The sequence below is a fragment of the Ruditapes philippinarum genome, unplaced genomic scaffold (genome assembly GCF_026571515.1).
Source record: "Ruditapes philippinarum isolate M1 unplaced genomic scaffold, ASM2657151v2 ctg109_1_1_1_1, whole genome shotgun sequence".
NCBI classification, from domain to species: Eukaryota; Metazoa; Mollusca; class Bivalvia; order Venerida; family Veneridae; genus Ruditapes; species Ruditapes philippinarum.
Genome location: NW_026859565.1, coordinates 385457 through 410321, shown reverse-complemented (window position 1 = coordinate 410321; position 24865 = coordinate 385457). Strand labels below are relative to the sequence as shown.

At 33.9% G+C, this 24865-nt stretch overlaps 1 protein-coding gene across 1 annotated transcript in view; it reads right to left on the bottom strand.

Annotated features, from left to right (window-relative positions):
- LOC132757062 (genetic suppressor element 1-like) overlaps nucleotides 1–18101 on the bottom strand; it is a gene marked incomplete at its 3' end in the record, with an annotated part of 85175 nt that extends 67074 nt beyond the window's left edge. Inside the window, 2 exon segments of the mRNA XM_060748250.1 lie at nucleotides 14219–14408; nucleotides 15640–18101. Coding sequence (XP_060604233.1) covers nucleotides 14219–14408; nucleotides 15640–17766 — 2317 coding nt within the window.
- Between the last annotated feature and the right edge of the window lie 6764 nt (nucleotides 18102–24865).

Genomic DNA, 24865 nt, shown 5'->3' with positions numbered 1-24865 from the left:
CTGTCCGAGACACCGTATATTTCTGTGGTACAAAATGGACAGCAAGTCTGTAACAGAGACGAAAACAGCAGATAATTTGCTCAAAACAAGGTAAAATCATCATTTTTTCTTTTTCATCGAATGTGCCATTTAATTTTGAAACTTATTTATCCTTACTACATGCAAAATGCTTCATTAATTAAGTCAGGATAGTGAAACATTTAGGGCATGACTGAAAAAAATCTTGCTTTGATTACGAAATTATAAACGTATTTCTAGTCCGTTCAGTTCATATAACTGGCCAAAATACAATATAAAAATGTACATTGTTGTCGTATGAACAAGTTACAATACATAAATAACCCGTTTTTGTATATTTGGTACGATTTTATGTTTCCACGTGTGTATTTTAAGGCACCGCACAACGTTGTCAATCATAAGATTAGGGCACCGCATTCTTCCTCCTTAAAATCACCGCAATTTTCTGGTTTTTTTTAGCACCGTTATTTTTTGATATTAATGTTTGCTTTCAGAAAAAGAAGACGTTTCAAACTATGTCTGAACAAGCCAAAGCAACGTGCGAAATTTCCAAAGCTGCATATACTTCCAGAAGATACTGCAGCAACTGGAGAGCGCCAAACTAAGTCTTCGGATATCAGCAGTACGCCAATGGATCAGCGCCTCCCTGTATTTCAGGACAATATGCTTAACGCACCACATTAGAAAAAGAATATGAAGTCAAACTTTCGGCAAAAGATTGTTTAATAAAAGCACATTGGAGACCATGACTGAAGAGATTATGGAAATATTGCCCCGGGTTCCTGCAAAAAAACTACACCATGAAAAATTTATGTTATGACTTTTGCAACATTATCAAAATTAGTATGCAATAAGAAATTCCCATTAAAAATATATTTCATTCCTTTTTTTTCTCGATGTTGTTAGATGGTATAGTCTGCCAAGAACTTCAATCTTTCCATGTGGGGTTTATCAGTTTGAATAAGTTCGAAAAGGAAAAGACATCCTTATCTATATATAGATACCATTGCACTTATCTATAACTGGTAGTATTAACACACAGATCAGACCTTTCTGAAATTTTCCATAACATAACGTATGATAACAGCAACATAACGTAACAGCAAGTAAACAATCTTTCATCAAATGAAACATATTTGTATGAAGATTGCATAATTCAAAAGAAGACGGTGGCCAGTATTTATCGGTCTAACGGAAAAAGAATGCGGTTTTTGAATTCAGTGTCGTACGGTGCTCCAATATTCGGGTCAGTAGGCCTTTTTTCAACATATATTCCCTGAAATTTACGATAGAAACACACAATTTTGTATGGAACTTGAAACTTAGGGTTAAACCATAATAAATATACTAGCTCGTTAGGTCATAGAAACAAAGACATCGTCGTTATAACACACGTTTTTGTGACAGGTACGAGTCATGTTGAGGTACACACGATTTTTTGTAAACACTATTTCTTCGAAGTATGTGTTTTTTTGTGAATTGTATTGTGCTAGATTAACGATAAATTGTCTCAAAAATTCGATGGAATACTTAAACAATTGGAATAATCTTGCAATGTCCAGCAGTAAGATATTTTGTAAGCTATAACCTGGAATTTGTTTATCCCGCCATTAATATTTTGTCCAGAAATATACGGTGTCTCGGTCAGAAGGATGGTATTTTGACAGTGCGCGGAAAAGTTGTGGTAATCGCCCTATCACCGTGTATTTGTAAATCAGGAAGTAACAATGCCTAGAGCAACTGTGCAAACTTAAAATGTTATGAGCAGTATTTATAAATCATACTAAGTGCCTGAATGCCAAACCACTGGTAAAATACCATTGGTATAATAGCAAAACATGAAGTAAAAGTACCAAAACATGAAGTAAAAGTACCAAAACAAGAAGGTAATGGTAAAACATGCAGCAACACTGACAAAAACAATGTCACACTGATAAAGCACAACAAAACTTTTTTCTTTAATTGTACATCCATGTAATATATATATACAATTATATTCATTATTTACAGACAAAGAATTTTAATAGGGGTTTTAATGACATTTTTCTTATTAAACTTCAATACTAATGAAAATTCATAAGCCTTTTAATAGGCATCACCTTATTAATGCATTATTCAACTCTTCCGAAAAACTGCGGATGAAGATTTTATCTTGACATCAATAACGGCTTACTAAATGATTTACTTTCAAAATTACTGGGAATAAACTCTCATTTTCTTAATGCAAATAAATGTATATCACTTAAAGACATGTCTAAATATAGCACAAGCAATACAATGCATCTACAGCAGCACTCCTACAGTAAAATTAAGAGGAACTAGGGGGTAATAAAATAGAAAGAAGCTCAAATTTTACAATGTTCTTAAGTCAGACTATTGATTCTATCCTGGAGATTCCATTAAAAAACCTGCAGTAGTCACTAACAGAACATTATACAATAGCTGTAAAAAATGTAGGAAAACATGCTTTACTGATTGCAGAAGAAGAGATGTATATGACAGGCCAAAATAATGTTGGTTTTACATCATCACCGTCTTGTAATATAGCCTTAAATCTTAAAGTCATTGTTTTACAACTGATATATTAAGTTGTGATCAATTAGGAAACATCAATTAACACATTACTGTCAACTTTATTGTACAACATTTGCTTACAGCAAGAAGTTAATCTAAGGCACAAATTAACAAGTACTATACTTTTACTTTCTTTGACAGTCCCTTCCATTAAAAATTCATGAAATTACAACAGTGAACTTGGTAAAAACACAATGGCTAATGTGATTTTGATAAAGCAATGTCCTCATCTTTAGGCAAACAGCTATGGCAACCAAACTGTGTCCTTAGGCATACAGCTATGGCAACCATACAACATCCTTAGGCAACCAGCCATGACAACCAGTGTCCTTTGACAAACAGCCATAGCAATCACATATCATTAGGGAAACTGCTATGACAACCACACATCATCTTTAGGCAAACAGCTATGGCAACCACACAACATCTTTAGGCAAACAGCTATGGCAACCACACAACATCTTTAGGCAAACAGCTATGGCAACCACACAGCATCCTTAGGCAAACAGCTATGGCAACCACACAACATCTTTAGGCAAACAGCTATGGCAACCACACAACATCTTTAGGCAAACAGCTATGGCAACCACACAACATCTTTAGGCAAACAGCTATGGCAACCACACAACATCTTTAGGCAAACAGCTATGGCAACCACACAACATCTTTAGGCAAACACCTATGGCAACCACACAGCATCCTTAGGCAAACAGCCATGACAACCACACAACATCCTTTAGGCAAACAGCTATGGCAACCACACAACATCTTTAGGCAAACAGCTATGGCAACCACACAGCATCCTTAGGCAAACAGCTATGGCAACCACACAAACATCCTTAGGAAAACAGCTATGGCAACCACACAGAATCCTCAGGCAAACAGCTATGGCAACCAAACAGCAACCTTAGGCAAACAGCTATGGCAACCACACAACATCCTTAGGCAAACAGCTATGGCAACCACACAACATCCTTAGAAAAAAAGCTATGGCAACCACACAGCATCCTCAGGCAAACAGCTATGGCAACCAAACAAAAACCTTAGGCAAACTGCTTTGGCAACCACACAACATCCTTAGGAAAACAGTTATGGCAACCAAACTGCATTCATAGACAGTAATCAAATCACACAGCGGCTGTGGGCAAAATGCCATGGCAACCATACAGCATCCTAATAGGCAAACAGCTATGGCAACTTCATAGTTCAATGGAATAAAATTTTCCTTCTACATATCAATTTATAATCAGTTACAATAACTTGGCCTCAAGTTCTCAAATTTACCGTCTTTAATTATGGAATCTCAAGTTTCAGTTCATTAGAAATTCTGTAAGAAAGCAAATTATTTGACATATTTATATCAGAGATTAGAACAAAGTGAGAACCCTGGCAATAAATTTAGACTATGCCCTTTCCTATATGCCAATCACCATGAATATTTACATCCATATAGAAAACTGCTCATTTACAAGAAGAACAAAAAAATCCCTAGTTAAAAGCAGTAAAACATTACAAGTCCCATATCTCTTGCTGTATTTCCTATGACAACGCCCACACTTCTTAGTTTTGTGAAAACTGATATTCAAATAGTTGCATAGAATTTCAAAAATTCTCTGCAGGAAATTCTTCTTTATACAATTTTAATCATGTGTTTAATATTGCGGGAGTGAAATACCACAATTACAAGATTATTTTTAGACAAACTAAAACAGACAATTTGTCTGTTTGTTTTCTTGGGTCTAGAGCTGGCTTAACATTTTGAATGCTATTGACAAGCCGATGTCTCTGGTATAAAGTCATGTTACCCTGAATATCCATACATTCTGCGCTAGAACTGGCTTGCATAGTACTGTGATCCTTCATTCTGCATTAGAACTGAGTTGCATAGAATTGTGATCCTACATTCTGCACTAGAATCAAGTTGCATAGAATTATGATCCCACATTCTGCACTGGAATTGAGTTGCATAGAATTGGGATCCTACATTCTGCATTAGAACTGAGTTGCATAAAATTGGGATCCTACAATCTGCACCAGCACTGAGTTGCATAGAATTGTGATCCTACATTCTGCACTAGAACTGACTTGCATAGAATTGTGATCCTACATTCTGCATTAGAACTGAGTTGCATAGAATTGTGTTCCTACATTCTGCCTTAGAACTGAGTTGCATAGAATTGTGATCCTACATTCTGCACTAGAACTGACTTGCATAGAATTGTGATCCTACATTCTGCACTAGAACTGACTTGCATAGAATTGTGATCCTACATTCTGCATTAGAACTGAGTTTGCATAGAATTGTGATCCTACATTCTGCATTAGAATGGAGTTGCATAGAATTGTGATCCTTCATTTTGCATTAGAATTGAGTTGCATAGAATTGTGTTCCTACATTCTGCATTAGAATGGAGTTGCATAGAATAGTGATCCTACATTCTGCACTAGAACTGAGTTGCATAGAATTGTGATCCTACATTCTGCATTAGAACTGAGTTTGCATAGAATTGTGATCCTACATTCTGCATTAGAATGGAGTTGCATAGAATTGTGATCCTTCATTTTGCATTAGAATTGAGTTGCATAGAATTGTGATCCTACATTCTGCGCTAGAACTGACTTGCATAGAATTGTGATCCTACATTCTGCACTGGAACTGAGTTACATAGAATTGTGATCCCACATTTTGCATTAGAACTGAGTTGCATAAAATTGTGATCCCACATTTTGCACTAGAACTGAGTTGCATAGAATTGAGATTTCCTACATTCTGCACTAGAACTGAGTTGCACAGAATTGGGATTTCCTACATTCTGCACTAGAACTGAGTTGCATAGAATTGGGATCCTACATTCTGCACTAGAGAATTGGGATCTCCTACATTCTGCACTAGAACTGAGTTGCAACTCTTCTTAACAAAACAAGGAAAATTAACCATATGAAACAAAAAAGACTTTTTTGTAAAAGAAAAACAACAACAAAAACAAGAATAATGATTTGACATTAACAAAAATACAATTAACAGAAAAAAAATAAACACAATTTATAAGGAAATCATTAAATTTCAATAAATTAATCTATGTAATAAGTCAAAATGAGTTTTTATCGAAATTTTTGTTCTTATTTTTATGACAAATTTGCTTACTGTCTTCTCCTAGAATATTAATTAAACAGAAAACAAGTATTTGAGCCAAATACACCATAGTTTATGATGATAAATTAACTAAATTTCTGTATTTTTTAATCTCTAATTTTCTTATGTGCAACAAAAGGTTAAAAGTTAAGTTAAATGATAATGTGAATGAATTAGTTGACATGATGAAGTGACTGTAATGTTCAACCCTACAAACTCAGCATTAGTTTAAATTATTAAAGCTTATCAATAATAACTGAATAATTCAACCAAATAAACAAAATACAACTGAAACATCAATCAAATAAACAAACAAAACCTAATCAATATTAAATAAACAATATGCAACTGATGCATAAAACAAATAAATAATACACAAATGATACAAAAAATTAACAAAACACAACATAAACCAGAGAAATAAACACAAATGATACATGAACCAAATGAACAAAATAAATCTATACATAAAATAAACAAACAAAACACAACTGAAACATAAAACAAATGAACAAAACACAATTCCTACATAAAACAAATGGACAAAACACAATTCATACATAAACTAAATGAACAAAACACAACTGAAAAATCATGAACCAAATGTTACAAAACACAACAGTTGACTGATACATAAAAGCAATGAACAAAACACAAATGTTGATGAAATAAAACATGGTCATATAACAAACAAAGAAATTTTAAGTAAAACAAGCATTTGATAGTATTGCGGGCAATACAGTAGTCCCCTACCGGTCCCTCAAAAAGTTCTTTAATTGTCATACACTCCTGTGTATTGCCATTTATAATGAATTTGAGGATGAAGTCTGTATTTGAAAATATCAACCACAAAACATAATAAATAAGTTTGTCTATATCACAGTAATGTGTTAAGTTTCCATGCTTAGTAAGGAAATTATGTTTATACAACCTTGTCATATTATTACGATGTGGGATTTTAAAGTAAATCCTATAAGGAATTAAGAAGTTGGAGTGAAAATACCAGTTTCTCGAAAAAAATCTAAGTTCAAGGGGGACATAATTCTGGAAATAGTCTTGCTAGAGTATTTAACCTTCTCAAAAATGTCGAGTGATAATAAGAAACATATATATGAAGTTTGAAGTAGATACATTAGGAAATAAAGAAGTTATTTAAAAAAGACAACATTTTTTTCCCCTAAAAAATCTAAGTTCAAGGGAGGTAATACTGATATTTTTTGTGCTAGAGTTATAAACCTTGTCACATATGATGTGGTTGATGACCAGAAACTTATATTTAAAGTTTGAAGTAAACACCTTAAGAAATAAAGAACATATAGTGAAAAAGCTGAAAAATTTAAATCAGAAATCTTGAAATTCAGGCTATTTGTTGCCATAGCAACCAGAATTTTCAACATAGGAAGAAAAGAAAAAGATGTGCATAATCTCCAGACTGCCATCTACCCACATTTCAAGTTTCATAAAAATATTTTCAGTACTTTTTGAGTTATCACTGGATCCAGTTTATGTGTTAAATTTGCCATAATTTCAGCCTATTTGTTGCCATAGCAACCAGAATTTTCAACATAGGAAGAAAAAAAAAAGACGTGCATAATCTCCATACTGCCATCTATCCATATATCAAGTTTCATAAAAATATTTTCAGTACTTTTTGCGTTATCGTGGGATCCAGTTTTGTGGACGGACGGACTGACGGACTGACAGACAGACAGACAGACGGACAGACAGACGGACAGACAGACAGACGGACAGACGGACGGAGGGTAAACCTAAAGTCCCCTCCGGTTAAACCGGTAGGGGACTAACAATGTCAAATGAACTTTGAACAACCAAAAATCTATTCTATGACTTAACTGGAAACGAAATTAACAATCCCAATATGACATCCAAAATTTAAAAAATCAACAGTAATAAAACTGGCATTAACCTATTACTAATCTGAGCATCAACAACTTTACAAAATGAACATGATAATGTTTTTTAAATTAAAACTAATAAGCAACTTAAAGAACTCAAATGGCTTTAAAACTTTCATGAAACATGTCAACAGCTTAGTTAAAAACTTGCATGAAACTTTTCAAACAGCAACAAATATAAAACTTGCATGAAACAGTCACAAATATAAAACTTGCATGAAACAGTCACAAGTATGAAACTTGCATGAAACAGCCACAAATAAGAAACTTGCATGAAACTTTAAAACATACTATGCAACATCAAAACATTAACATTAAATTTCACATATCTGAACAGTTAAATAAACTCACAAAACTTGTAAATACAAATTTTTAACTCTAATAATCACAGCTCTAAAACTTCCTTCAACATAAATATGTGCATTTTTCCAAACATGAAACTGGTTAAAATATAAATGAAAAGTACTACAAAGCCTCTTCAATTTGAACAAAAAAACTTCCCCAAACAAAATACTTTAAAAAGTTTCCAAAAACAGTACACAGAACTTCAAGTATATTAAGGATTATGACCCCTAACAGATCTTTAAGTATCAACTGATTTTCCTGTAATATGGTATTAAAACCAGAACCAACTCTTGCCTTTTTGACATTTTTCATGTTATTACCTTTAAATGGAATGAGTTTTGTCAACTGCAGTGGTTTTCCTCAACAAAATAGGAAATAAGCCCCTAGACTTAAATTGCTAATTTTGATAGTAAAAGATTGGTATTAGTTCAGATTTTTATGAAAACTGCATGATTTTACATAAAATTGCCAGTGGGAATGTTAAATAAGATGAACAAGAGCAATCAGTGATCACATGTGTCGCCTCATGATGGCCAATTTCATGTTGGGACAAGTTTTGTGACAGACGGACAGACAGACGGACAGTGCACAACTAGACTTGGTACTGATCATTCCTGTAAAGTTTGGATGAAATTGCACCAGTAGTTTATGAGGAGTAGTCCTGACAAGCTTTTGTGTATCTGGCAACACACAGAAAAAAACACCTTTTTATCAAAGGGCCATAACTAGGCCAAAAATCATTGTACCTGAAAACCCGTGCAATATGCGCAAGGACTTCAGCTACAGATCAATCCTGTAAAGTTTAATTGAAATTGCATTAGTGGTATAAGAGAAGTAGTCCGGACAAACTTTAAAAATAAAAATTATTAAAGGGCCATTACTCTTACAAAAATCATTGAACCGGAAAATGCTGACAATATGCACAACTAGACTTGGTACAAATCATTCCTGTAAAGTTTGGATGAAATTGCACCAGTAGTTTATGAGGAGTAGTCCGGACAAGTTTTGTGACGGACGGACAGACAGACGTCCGTACCAACTTTTGATGTTTATGAGGCAAATCAGCTCATAAACACCACCTGGACCAACGTCCATAAGCAAAATAAGCTCATAAAAACAAAAAAATAGCTCTTAATTTGAATTTTATGAGTTTTTGTTCTTTATTTAACTACGGAATGAAGCTCATAATAATCAAATGTTTGCTCGGACAGACAGACGACGGAGAAGTGATCCCTATATGTCGCCACTACTCCGTAGAGGCGACACAAAAATCACGAAACTGTGAGGGTTTTTTCAATATGATGTCAAAATACATGCCTATTAGAGTTCATAATCCTTAACAAACAAAAACTTTAAAATATTAAAATTTACAAGAAATCCGACTGACACAGAATGTTCAGGGACCTGAAATAAATCACACTGCCTTATTTTAGAATTATTATGAAGTCTGTCATACAATGAATACAAGTAGTGTCTTATTTTTAACCCTTTCTTTACTAAATATCTTCAATGGACTTGTCCATATATCAATCTAGACAAATCCATTATCTCTTTTAGGGAGAATTTCAAAATATTTACTAACTGAATATCAAACAGTGCAGACCATGATCAGATAGATACAGACGTTCCAGTTGACCTTGGCCTGCACTGGTCACATTGGTAGAATCTGCTGCCGACAAGGTTTTGAGTTCAAAGTACAAAATGTAATCAAAAAATGTACTAAATTAAATAATTATTCAAATTCCTTCTTCCATATATAAAGACAGTACAATATTAATTATATCAGAAACTGAGAAATTAAGGAAGTGAACAGCTACTGTAAAAGGGATTTAAATGCCATAATGATGTAAATTATAATCAAGAACTTCCAGAAGAAAGTTACAATTGCATTAATATGTTCAAATTAAAAATAAAATGGTTGAATGAATGTATAATTTAGTACAAAACCTTACATTTTAATCTACATGCATTTAATTAAAATCAGATTTATTTGATTGGTTATATCTTAAACATTTTCTAATGTGCATTGTAATAAAAAAATTCATTTTACGTTTTCCAACCCGTATCAGTGCAGCCTTGGACCAGATGATTCTATGTTGGTAGCTCAATTTTTGTATTTTGATATTAAAATCCTTTAAGCTTTACATGATACTCTTATAGTTTATTTTATCTAATTTTAAATATTTTTTTAAAGATTTAACTAGTTAATTGTAATTTTACAGGTTAAAGGTTAACAAATTTTAATGAGGTCAAGGCCATTTGGTACATAACATCAGCTAGGCAAAGGTTAAACCTCACACAGAATCTTCCTTCGTCCAAACAGAAAAGTGAGGGCATTTAATTCCAAGGGCAATTCAAGACCAAGGAATTTAACAGGAAACATTTTATAAAGCTTATCTCAATATCAGACCAGTTTTGAACTTAAAAGCAGAACTTTGATCCTAGAGTAATAGTATGCATTTCACACAATAAATATTATCTTTTTTTTACATTTCCTTAATCTCACTGTCTCCATTTATCAATTACATTGCCTTCCTTTAATATCATACTGGGGAAAGGCAGATTACCATTTTATATCAATTCAGAGACTTTTTTAATTTTAAATCAAATGAACTTGCAATCACGAAAGCAATTTTCAGAGAGCTATTCCTACATCTCTTTGGAATGTAATTAAACACCCCAGAAGCTTATTTTGATTGTGCAAAAACTGTAAATTGCTTCCTGCCATGCAATAGTTTCGCACTAAAGATTTTGTGATCAATTATTCATAAAATAAGTTATCAATACCCACGATTACGTTGACACATTTGGACAAGTTCACTTGAAATCTTGCGAAAATTACTCTTTTAGCAGGCCTGTTTATTACTAATTCATGGCAGCTAGCTAGCTATTTGGTGAAAAGGCAGATGAATATTTCATACAGATCTGTCGTGAAAGAAACATTACAATCAATGACTACAGTTTGTTTTACAAAAGAGCTACCATTGAAGTCGGAGGATCACAGGCAGAAAGGAAATTAATTGTAATTAATTTATATAAATCGTAAGGGAAAACCCCATGAGGCGAATGAACGCAAATGAGCAAACACCGTTACCATGTAAGAGTTAAAACAGATCAGTGTAAAAGATTGTCGCAGCGTACAACAATTATCGACAATACTGAGATATTGGATTGAGACACGGCAAATGTTTTTCTATCACATCCGAGAATTATTGAGTTTTGAACAGAAGCATATTGGTTAGGCCTCTCTGTAACTGCTATAATGAATTTAACAGTGAGTAAATCAATAGCGAAACCTCAAGGCGATCGCCAAGTTATTATGGAGTGATCTCCCCTTTGACACCTATTTAAACATTACATCCTGTAATGGAGAACCAATAATGGCAGGCTTTCAACTTCTTGTAGAAGAATAATGCTGGTAAATCACGCTGGTAATTTAGCGGCATTTTCTATTGATTCGCGTCTCTCAAGATATTTATGAGAATATGGTTTTCATGAGGCAATGTCAAATAATTGATAACTATAGGCAAACATAGTTTGGCAGCTGTATAAGGCAGGGTAAATAACAGACAAAAAAATAAACCTTATAGAACCAATAAACTTAAGGGAGAATGTTGGCAAATGGTTATTTTATTCATAGAACTTCAATAAAAACTAATATCGAGATATTATACACTAATGCCCTTTTAATTGACTCTATCGGCGCAAAACATTGAACGAAAGTACATGTTTATAATAACTATCTGGTTTTAGATGTTTGCATAATAAATGATCTTCCGTCCTTAAAACTATCTTTAAATTAACAAACATGCAATCGTCTCAATCAAATGACATTAGCAGTAATTTAAAATCTCTCCTCACTTATTAAGGTTGATATAAAAAACAAATTATCAAAGAAAATTGAAAATAAACAACTGGAGATGTTTTTTCACGGTAAAAAAAACCTGCATTTTTGATTCAGGTGAAGATAAAAAATGTTTAATAAATGGCATGTATAATTTACAATTAAGAGACTTTTAAAAATGTATTTCAGATTAAAGATTATTAAAAGATAACATTATAACATAAAAAGAGTCAGAATTTAACCACAAATTGACCACAGAACTGATTCTCTTCTTTCTCACTTAAAATTAAAAATTTCCATTTTTCTTGGGGGAAAAAAGCCAAAATCTTCTCAAGGAACCAAAAGTATATTCATATGACTAAGTAACTGAAGGTCTTCAACTTAAAGTGGTAATAAAAATAATATCTTAAGATTTGCATGGGTAACTTATCACTACAATAAGCAACAAATGTGTAAAATTTCAGACATCAGACTGAATTTATGAGGCTGTAGTTTAAATCTGGAAAAGGTGAGATCCATCTAACATATCAAAAGAAACAACAAAAAGACTCTGTTTGATTGAATCTGTTCATGAAAGATAAAGATAAATGCAACGTCTCTCACGTCCCCTAGCACCGACTTAAAGCAGTATTCAATCTTTGAATGAGACACATGTTTCAATCAATGATTCCAAAGGATCCGGAAAACTATAACTGCACTGAGATGAAGTACCGGACATATTTACCCTCACTATGCTTGAACCCAAGGGAATACACTACACCACCAGTATGGAGCCAGGCCAGACTATACAACCACACAGAGGACCAGGCTCTATAATGTTAGCTAACATTAGATTTTCATTTTGCCACCCCCAAAATGATATTGAACAGTTACAAAAGCTTGTCAATTCCATTTAAGAAATTCAGTATGCTTATAAAACAAATACATTCAAGTCTAAAGTTTTACAAGGCTTCACATAGATATTCACTGATAATAATGACAAAAGAGAGATAACTCTTATATGAAATACCTACTACTTATGGCAGGAAAACAAAACAGGTTATCTGTCATCAACCATGTTATTTTTAATTATTATTCATTGCTCTTACACATTATCAGCTAAATAGCGCCATTTAATAATTCGCAGTAGGATTTTCTTTTACATAAAAAAAGAAATAAATCTAGAAAAACTCTTATACTATTACAAAGCTAATTATTCAATTTTATCAAAACTTTTACACTCAAATGTGTTATGTATTGATGTGCATGTGATGATGTAAGAAAAAATATCAGTTCATGAATATTTTTTTCCTACAACAAAAAAGTCAAATTTTCATCCTAACCACTCTAAATACCATCAATGGACTTGTCCGTCATTCACTCTGGACAAAACCATTCATCATTTATAGGAAAAATACCAAAATAACTTATTAAACTACTGACTGAATAGCAACCAATGCAGACCTTGATAAGTCAGCATGGTCTACACTGATCACATGGGTACATTCAGTGACAGTCAGCTGGGTCAAACTTAATTAAACACAGCATTTTTACAGCACAGACAAAAATACAACAAATAATAACATAGAGTCAACAAATAGTAGTTGTTTAACTTAAACAAAAACCATGACTCTGACGTCTGTAAAAACCATTAAAAAATTCAAAATCCTAGCCAAGCATTGTTTTATTCAGCTAGTAAATTTCAAAGTGACACTGTAACAGTTTGATTGATTACAAAGCAGAGATTTATTTTATGGTAATAATATGAAATTGTAGCAGTTATTCATTTGACACCGTCAAAATACATTATGATGATAACAGTAAATTGTAACAGTCCTTAAAAACAAATCTTTATAAAGTAAGATTTTGGTAACAAATAACATTAAATGCTGGCAATTAGATAAATTCTGGTTGAAAAAAAGGTGTTTTAAAGACATCTTTAAAACATGAGCAATGGGAGATAATAATGAACCTAAAGTGAGTTTATAAATTACCATGAGTTATTCTACTTTACATTATTATTAGATCTGTAAACATGTAGATTTTGCAGCTCAGTTTTTTGTTGTTTTTTTTCATCCTTATTCAAAATACCACCAGCCTCTAGTAGCAATTTGGAAAATGTGAGATGTATGGAAAGAAGCATATTAATATGGATATCAGAATAATGAGAAAAATCCTACGTAAAGTTAATATAAAAACAAATTACATTCAAATATCCCATTTTTGTTTGTTTGGGGTATTCAAATTCATGATAATCCAAAGCAAATTTAACAGGGTAAACAACATAATATATGCTAGGGCTAAGAGCTTGGGCTATCAAGAGAATGTCCTAAATTTACAGAGAGAAGACTAATACAAGACAGCATGTAACATATCTATATAGTGAACTAGATATACAGTATAACAAACCTTGCTGTGAGTTATCATCACCATCCCTGCCGGCATGCAGTCCATGTCTGTGACCATCACTCTCTTGCTCACCATCAGATGGACGTCTGCGGTAACCACTTTCAGACTGATCTGTCCCTGGACGGTCATAGTCTCTCTCAGCAGGGTGTCGGTGGCCAAGGTCATATGCTTGACCCTCTCTTGAATTATCCTGCAAATATCACATAGAAGAAAACACACTTTTTTTCAGACTGCAGTGTTAACATTTCCTTTGATGAAATATGTTATGAGTATTAATAAGAGATACTACTAAATTCGGAGCATGGTAAACAAAATAACATATTAATTACAAGCTTAACAAGTAGATGATGATCACTATATCATGAACGGCAGTGCATACTATGTCTTTGACTGAATCAGTGACAGCTCTACACTGTCGCACAGTGTAGAGCTGTCACTGATTCAGTCAAAGACATATCGTTGATATATCAATATCTGATTACTAACATCGACGATACACTGATATATCGATATATCATGTGTATTTCACTTTCATACCTGTATGAATGATTTCAGTAAAAAACACCTTCTGTACATGATCTAATGATGTGTTTTGTTTAAAAATATCTTTTGCATGTTTTTTATTGTGTCTATATAAACTTATAATCGGTCCTGGCAACGGCGTAGTTGACAGATGTTTCACCTTATCCCAATGTTTACAGTCAAGATGTGATCTCAAGTTAGTTGTATTGCCACTAAATGGCATGGTTATACGGGAAATCATAAACGCGACTGATTCTGAGTTTACAACCCCCTTTTCTAAATGTTCCCAAACTGAACATTGCCTTCTTTTTGCCCACAATTTTTTCAGCCATTTTTACATGTTGCTCAGATAGACTAAAGTGTATACATTTGTGAATGATAATAAGGCAGTTACAGTATAATGATAATTGATTAAGATCTATCGGCTCTAACTTTTACAAAATAATTTTCAAAATTAGATTGTTTCATTTATATAATGATTTCACTTTTAACATGAAAGAAATTAGTTGTTTTCTGAAGTGCCAATACAGCCACCATACACTAGTAAAAGTAGTTGTGCATAGTTTTTAAAATTAAGACATGTCCTTTTGACAGGGCACCTGTTTCCCTTATGGTTCGAGTTAATTTTCATCATTTCTAGACTTTTAATAATTAGTGAAAGTATCGATTTTTAAAAATTGTATCGATAATCGATCAACAAAAAAATATCAATGATACATCGATACTGCTTCAATCGATGACAGCTCTAGCACAGTGAAGCTATAACCGTTCAATTTTCAAATTTAATATATACATGAATAGATCTCTTTTTTTACAAATGAAAAATTGGATTTGCATGAAAATTACATGCCTATATAAATTCAAAATTAAAAAGGACAACAAACATTAAAAGCATGTACCTGACTTTCATCATCATGAATATTGTCTGGCATCATCTGGCTAGTTTTTTGCATCCAGTTGAATTTACGCAGCTGATGTGGAACACCCATCCTCTCATACTCTGAGAACTGCTGCATTAAGCTGTAGGCACATGATTTGCAAACGACCACTCGCCTTCCATCGTCAATTATTAGGGAACCTTTAGGAGCTTTGTGATCCTTCAGAAAGTTAAAATTTTCAACTGCTATTGTTCTGAAAAACTTCCTCTCATTTTCAACAGCACACACATAGCAGACATAGTTTGGCAAATGATATTTCCTCAGCCAACGGTTGCTATCAGCTGGATTAGAAGATTGTTCATATTCCGTCCACTGTCTTAATACACTATAAAAGCAAAGTTTACATACTATGACAGTTCCATCTTCAGTTAAAGATTCTGCACCCTGAGCTGGCGTACAATTTGCAAGGAAGGGGAAGAATGGTTCTATTTGAGAATTTGTATGTTTAGCTTCGTGACGAGCTGGATACGAGCACAAATGACGCATTTTGTGTATAATACATTTCTCACCACACAGAAAGCAAATACGATTAGGTATTTCAGTCACTTGCTGCAAAGGATGTGGTACAGTTTTTGATAATGAGCTTGGACATGTATAAGTGTCAGCAGTTGTTGTTCGTGTATCAGTGATAACATCATGACCTTTACTCGGACTGCCTGAAAAACTTGAGCTTCTACTTCTACAGACAGTTTGTGCTGCATTTTCTGCTTGCGATGCTATTGCTAATAATCCTTGAGGGTAATTTGCAGCAGAGGTAGGATTAGAATGCATAGGACTAGCAGATGAGATGCGAATATTTAATGGCTCGATCCTTTCTCCGCTTGAACTTGCTGTTTGGTGTAAAATTTCAGTCATGTGACCTTTCGGTGATGTTTTTTCAGTAAGAAAATGTAGTGAATACTGTCTACTGTATACTGGCACACCATCCGATTCTTGAATTTCCCACTGATAGCTTAAATGACTGTAACATTTTATACACACTATCACAGTCCCGTCGGCTCTTAAAGGCTCGGCATCTGCTGGTCTTTTTAGCTCTCTGACAAACGGAAAAAATATAGCTGCTGGTGTTGTTCTCTTAGGTGGTAAAGTATTTAAAAGACGTACATGATCTGTGATGTATGAACACCCACAAATGTAGCAATAATATGATGAGGCACTTGTTTCATTTGCATATTTATCTTCTGTTTTGATTTCCACTTTCTTACTGTCAATTTCTCTAGGAAGTTTGAAATTTCTATGGGAAATTGGAACACCAGACATTTCAAAAGCCTGCCACTGTTGAAAAAGCATGTTTTTACACTGATTACAAGCATGAACCTGACCACTTCTTGACATATATTCAGCACCAGCACAGGGACTAATTCTTTCTAGAACAGGAAAAAACGGTTCCCCATTTCCCTGATAAAATGCACTTAGAAAATTATTACTTTGATGGCAATATCCTTGGCCACATATATAGCACACAGAGTTATTGCTTTCCGATTTGGGCTTTGATTCTGATATGTGGCTATCAGTATGCTTCTTTGGTGTTGACAAATCTAAAGCTGAACTTTTTCCCTGATTGTGTGACCGAGGAGAATAATCTCTAGTGTTCCGTGGTCGTGGAGAATAATCCTTTGCATTTCTCTGACTCTGATTATTTGAATTAGAACGGCTGTATGTTATGGCACTAGCACTGTTATTACTGCTTGCATGATTAGAATATTCTCTCTCAGCTATTGTGTTTTCAGGAGAACATCTCTCATCCACTCCAGGAGGATACTGCAGACCCATCACTTGTGCTATATATTCCCCCTGAATTCTCATTTCAGCACCAGTAAAGCTTCCATTATCTGACCTCTTCAGCCAATACAAACGCTTCACTGCAGGGGTCTTGGATCTTTCATACGATTCCCATTGCTGTGTCAAGAACATGTAACAAACCGCACAGCTGTCTATAACACCCTCAGAGTTAGGCAAGCGAGCACCTTTAGGTGGTTCATGGTGGAGAAGAAATGGAAAATAAGGCTCCCTTTCTACTTGACGCACTCGCAGAGTAGTCTCTGCACCAGGACTGCCGCACACAAAACAGATTAATCGCCCAGGCATTGTCTTGATATATTAGTTACAGTTTCACATAGCTATACTTTCAATCATGTTTTATAATTGACTGTCAAGTCCAGTTGCATGATAAACATTATAGAACAGATGAGTAATGACATTGTTTTTGTTTTCAGCCAAATTTTTTCATGTATTCATGATGCTTTTAAAGACATTTAGGATAAATTATAGATGCAAACGTTAGGTACATCGGCTATTGATTGACATAACAGAATGTCATTCAATTTTGAAGCTTGTAAGCTTGTTTAATCTGACTTAACTTAAAATGTTTGGAGGGAAATATCCCTTGGTCGCCATCTTGGACATCTGCATGTCAACTTCCGGTTAGTGTTGGGACGTAAATCTCAGTGACCTATTATTACACTTAAAAGTGAGTTATATAGTATATGTGATTTTATATATGAATTTATTAGATTCGAAATAATTGTTTATCATCGAGACAAATTGATATTTATCTCAAATATGGTTGAATATATGATGAGGTTATTACTTATTATTACTTTGAAAAGTAGGCCCCTACTGACTGTACATAGTGCATTAAATATTAACATTGGACTATGTACACTGCAGGCCCCTACAGTACTGTAACAGTAGCATACCTACACTGTATTTTGAAAAAAAGCATATTTCAATTATTTTCTTATATGCTATAGTACTGTACTAAAGTTCTGCCAAAAATGCAAGTTAAATATTTAACACAATATGTACTTTAATTATAATAATTAGCATGATACAGTATACTGGCATGCGAGCAGTTCCCGTACAAAAATCATAGTTACTTAAACGTTATTTTTTTGTACGCTCACTCACCAAAATTTGAATTTTACACAATAATATTCGGCTCGTCACACAAATCATGGAAATGCCATCATGTTCTAAACATAGAATAACCCTTACTTATGAGGCCTCATATGGGGTACCGAAATTATCCATTATTTTGTATGAAGAGAAGTAGTTCCCGTACATAAAATCTTACCCATTATAATTATACATTTTTGTTATATCGGACCTATTTTTCATTTTCAATTGTTGAACAGACCATTATCTAAGAGATAAATAGATGTAATTCAGGAAATAGAGCGTAGACTAAACGCGGATATCTATTACCCGGTACCGTTACCCCAACGCATTCACATGCAATAGCATGCTTGTATGCATGACATTTTACGCATCAAAGCCATAAAATTATTTTATATAGTAATATTGGTCAAAATTCTGATAATTAAACAAGATTTCATCACATTGCCTACTTATCTGTAAACAGTTGGTATTAGTGGAAAACCCTTTAATTGCCTCACGTGTAAGTTTTTTAGCGCATGCGCGCAAGGACGGAATCCCCCCGAGAAAACAAGGTCACGTTTTGACGACGCACAGGTGAATGTGATTTAAAATGAGACTTTGTATACGTACTGCCGAACTGACACTTAGATTTTGTCTCGTTTATGTATCTGCTTGATTTGAAATGATTTTTTGAAGAATGCAAGTAAAAATCAAGCGTTTAAATGAAAAATACGGGTACTGCTTCTGTACGGGAACTGCTCGCATGCCAGTACAGTATAGTAGTAATCACTTTCCATGAAAAAAAACACAAGTTTGAAAAATATGCTAGTTCAGCATATTGTAGGTACATGTAATGTAATGTAATGTAATGTAGTATTCAGTAACAGTTCCTAGCTCTTATTGAAAAGACCCATTGGTTCATTTACATGCCCAGTGTATACATAGCACTGATACATGCGAGGATTACCCGGGCTTCTTATATAATTACCAGTCCACCTCTGGTTAGGTGGGAAACACTGAAAGTGTCTCTGAAAATTCCCAAGGGTGTTACCCAGGATCGAACCCGGGTCCTCGGGAGTGACAGCCAGTGGTCTAACCAACTGAGCATGTACGTCATTTTTTTTGCACTTCCAGTGGTCTTTCCAGGTATTTTGGGAAAAGGAATCCAGCTTAAATTGGGGAAAATATGCACCATTTTTGAGAATTAGAGAAATTTTGAATAGTTGAAAAATACCTTATAAGATGACTTTAAGGTCATATTAAATCTTTCTCTTCTTTTATACACTTAACAAATCTTATAAGTGTGCATGTATAAATGGTTTCATAGGTGTGTCAATATTTGCCCGATCATGCTGAAATCATCATTAAATACAGAACAGAGCCACGGTATTATGTTTATTCATTTTTTTTTCATTCAAGATACAAATTTAAGATGTATTTCTCAAAAATGTAAATGCGTGTCGAAAGTCGATGTTGCAAAATGATGTCATAATACCGTATGTACCCACACTTACTGTGTATTACAGCCCATCGATGTTACAAAACGTTGTAGATAATTTTGGTGTCGGTGAAGAAGGTTACCAACGATGCCTCAATGATTAGCCTTTTTATAATATTTCGGTGTACACCCATGCGAGACGCAACCTACAAATGATACATACATGTAATAAATAAATAAATAAATATGCATTTTTGTTCGTCTTAGGTAGAAACTGAATTTAAATGATATTCGGCTTTTACAATGCAAAGGAATTAAAAATCATTTGAACAAATAAATTTTGTTACCAACCTCTGTTTGGTGTACTCCTGTGTTGACCAGTCCTAGGGCTTGGTCACGCTGTTGTATAGATAATCTACCCTTGTGGTGTTTTTCTGATATGTTGATCTCTATCGTATCCGAGAATATCACTTGCAATTTTATTTCACCAATTGTCACAATTATTTCGTGCATTGTGTGAATCTTGTTCGTTCATGGTTGAATCACCTTATAATTGAAATTGGCATGCTTGAGCACAGGGAAAATGTGGAAATGCAGCCAATAGCCAGAACACAAAATTTTGTAAAAATATATTGATAAACGAAAAAGTTATAAGGTCACAACTGGTGCACACTTATAAGATTTGTTAAGTGTAGTTGTAGTTTTAGTTGTACAATTGTTATTCAAAGAGACATATTGTGATCACAATTAAAGTCTGTAATTTTTGGAGAAAAGTGTTGTTTTCCTTTCCTACGGTGTTCCGTTACGGCCATCGCCTATAAATGAAGTATACCTGGGACGCGAAAACACGAGAACACGAAAATGCGAGGACGAAAACGCAAAAGCACGAGGATGAAAACGCGAAAAGACGAGGACTTCAAGCCGATAATCCTCGACTTAAATTATCTTCGTCCTCGTATAAATTTTCGCAGTCTCGTGTTTTCGAGGTAAATGTTTTCGCGTTTTCATCCTCGTACTTTCGCGTTTTTGTCCTCGCATTTTCGTTTTCTCGTGTTTTCGCATTACATATCTGATATAGCTGAAACTGGACCTGTGTGAAACCACTCTAAGCATGATGGGAACGCACTACTTTTTACATGGTGGTTTGAACATGGAAGTGATAGAACAACGCAAACGGAGCCAGTTGAAAAATTAAACTGTTTCCATATACTCTGTCGGCAAAATAGACATCGCATCATTTTTACTTGAAACATGCATCAAACACTCCATTTGACAATCCTTTAGTGGTTTTACAAACCCAGTTTCGTTTAGTATGTTTATAACCGAAAGTGAAAGTAGTTTTGAATATTTGAATAAATAGTAACACAGTCGAACTATCAATTGCATTATTTCATCAGAATATAGTCTGAAGTGTCCCAAATATATCTAACTACCTGTATTAATATAGCTTTTGTCCAGATCACCAAGATTTATTGAATTACAGCATGACATAAATATGTCACGATTCTGGTTGACTTTCGATACGGGATTGGCTTCAGCGAACAGGTCTAGCAGTACTATAAAACCTGTTCGTAGGCCTATCTTTAGCTACGTTAGGGCCACCGCCTATAAATAAAGTATACATGGGACGCGAAAACACGAGAACACGAAAATGTGAGGACGAAAACGCGAAAAAACGAGGATGAAAACGCGAAAACAATAATCCTCGACTTAAATTATCGCGTTTTCGCATCTTCGTCCTCGTATAAATTTTCGCGGTCTCGTGTTTCCGAGTTTTCGTGGTTGATGTTTTCGCGCTTTCATCCTCGTACTTTCGCGTTTTCGTCCTCGTATTTTCGTGTTCTCGTGTTTTCGCGTTCCAGGTATACTTTATTTATAGGCAATGGCCCTAACGGAACACCGTAATTTCTCTCACTCTGTACTTTTGGAGAAAAATGTTGTTTTAGCTTCCAACACCACCACTCACACTAACTAGAACGGTGACAGCTAGACTTCTAATTTATGTTGCTGATTATCATGCGTTTATTTGCATAAAAGGCAAATCATCATGTCACTTTTATCTGCATTACATGCTGATATAGCTGAAATCTTTAATAGCCTGCAGCCCCAATCACTACATATGACATCAAATTATAGAAAATCCATTGGTTTCAACTAGTTAGTATTCTGTCACACTTGTTGTTTGAATTTGTCAAAGTTTGAATAATTTCGATAAATAAATGACAAAGTTAAGAAAATATAAGCAAAATTCAATCATCTGACATTGACGGTCAATGTCATTTAAAGGTCAAGGTCATATCTAAATTATTGAATATGTCCGTTTGGTCATATCAAATACGTACATAGATAAAAAAATAAGTAATGAATTAGTTTTTTTTTCGTCTTTTTATTTTAATAGGTCTGTCTAGTCACACTTGTTAATTGTTTTGTCCAAGTTTGAATCATTTCCAAAAATAAGTGACAAAGTTAAGAAAATATAAGCAAAATTTAATCTAAATTATTCAACATGTCCGTTTGGTCACAAGCATTATTTTGTCCGCGTATGAATCAAATGCGTACATAACTAACAAAATTATGACAACATAAATAGCCAAAATTCAAGTATAAGACCTTGACGGTCAATGTCATTTGAAGCTCAATGTCAGGGTCAGTTCGATCTTTTAGAAGGTCTTGTCAAAAGGTTTTTTAATGTCCAAGTATGAAGATAATCCATTAATTAATTAATTATACCAAGTTACAGCAAATTCCAGCAATAATCTGACCTTCAAGGTCAAGGCCATACGTGACCCAAGGACAATTTGAGTTTGATATACATAACGATCCTAACCTAAAAGATATGGTGTCTAAATATGTTAATCCATTTACAAAAGAAAAACAACAAAGTTATAGCCAGTTACAGGGAAAAACAAGATAATTGCATTATTTGATATTGCCGTTCGAAGTCAAATAAATGTCAAGATCACATTAAGGTATTCAATATGTTTGTTTGATAGCAAATCTTGTTTTGTCCAAGTATAGTTAACAATTTAACCAACATTTTATCATTTGAATTTGACGGCCAAAGTCGTTCATAGCTTAAGGCCAAGGTCAGTTCAAGCTTTGTTTTGTCCAAATATGAAGATAATCCGTATAATAATTATCAAATTACAGTCAATTACAGCAAAGATCAGTGAAAATTCAATAATTTAACCTTAAAGATGTAAGGCCACTAATGTGCCATATGCAATGTCAATTTATATATACTTCAGTTTGATATACATGCAGGCCTTATCCTAAAAAATGTTGTATCTTAATATGAAGTCAATCCATTCATAAATAACAAAGTTATGGCCAGTTATAGCAATAAAAAGTCAATAATTTGACGTTCAAGGTCAAGGTCAAGATCTGTCTGGTTAAGTTAAAGGTTTATTCTAAAAGATTGTTGTGTTCCAGTTTGAAGATAGTCCATTCAAAATAACAAAGTTATATAGCCACTATTAGCAAACAATCAGCAAAAATCCAGCAGCATTTCGACATTCAAGACGTTTAAGGTCAAGGTCAAATATGAATGAATGTCAAGTTTATTCTGGTCTACTTGAATATTTTGTCTCTTGAAGGGTTGTTGTGGCCTGGAACAAATATAACGTTGCTTTTATTCTGTCCCATGTATGAATCTGTTAATATATTTGTTATAATTAATGCTCTCCCACCACCTTCCAATCGGACGAAGGCATAATGTTTTATTGCACCATAGAAGTATCGAATAGTCTATTTTAAGGTCAGTTATAGTCTGTTTCAAAGTCAAAGCTGTTAACTGGTGTTTTTAAGATTAATAGAACGAAGGAAGTGAGCGTTACTCGGCATCTTTTTAAGATTTTTAATATTTATTTATATTGCTAGCACTAGATAGTTTGCCTATTTAGGTAGTGATTTTTAATTACCAAACACACGGACTAATGTACTTTCAGCCAAAGCCAAAGCTACGGAACTTTAATTGTTCCTTCAGATTGGCTATTCAATTACTAAATGAAAGTGATATGGTTTCATATATCACCTATGGATTAATTCAGCACATATAAAGCAGCTCGAATGTAACTTTGACCAGCAATTTCTTTATTTTGAGCCCAATCTCAATAAATGTGTCAATAAGGGTTTGTTTGCACAGCAGAACCCACGACGGAAAGAATATCTCGATGAAGACTGCATAAAAATTCGAACAAAATTGGGTAAATATAGAGGAAAGCCAGGAGGGTAGAATCACATGTCGATTTTCTGTAAAAAAAAAGCTTTGAATTTTATATAAATGTTTAAATTGTTGAAAACTTACCCTGTCCTCCTTCACATATTGAGCTAAAGCGCACATCTGGAGCAGCGGAAATTCACATATATTTTTTTACCGATGCTCAATTTTGTGATCCACATGGGGTTCCACCCCCGTGTAATAACTTTTCAATGTAAATATATGAGATGCCGTCAAACATTTTCATTTGACAGTGATTGTTGAATCATAAATTTGTTGGCGCTGTCATTGATTCGTATGCTTGTTCTTATTTGTCCAGTGCAAAATTCTGTGGGATTTGTAATTTACATGTATTTTGAAAATAAGATTTAAGCATATTCGATATGAAGTGCTTTTCACGTTGTGATTTTAAAATAATCAAGTTTGCGAATGTTCAAAAACTAATTCTGCTTATACGGTAGTCAGAGAATGGAAACCAAATTAAATCGCCACATCAAGTGCATAAATTTAAGGACAATTTCTCGTAGATTGCGAAATTATTTCTGCTTCTACCTATAAAGCCACATATTCTGGGACATATTATAACGTGCAAGAAAAGCGCCGCATATCTCTTTGTCCAATCGGGCACATTCGCCGCAATTCCTTGTGAA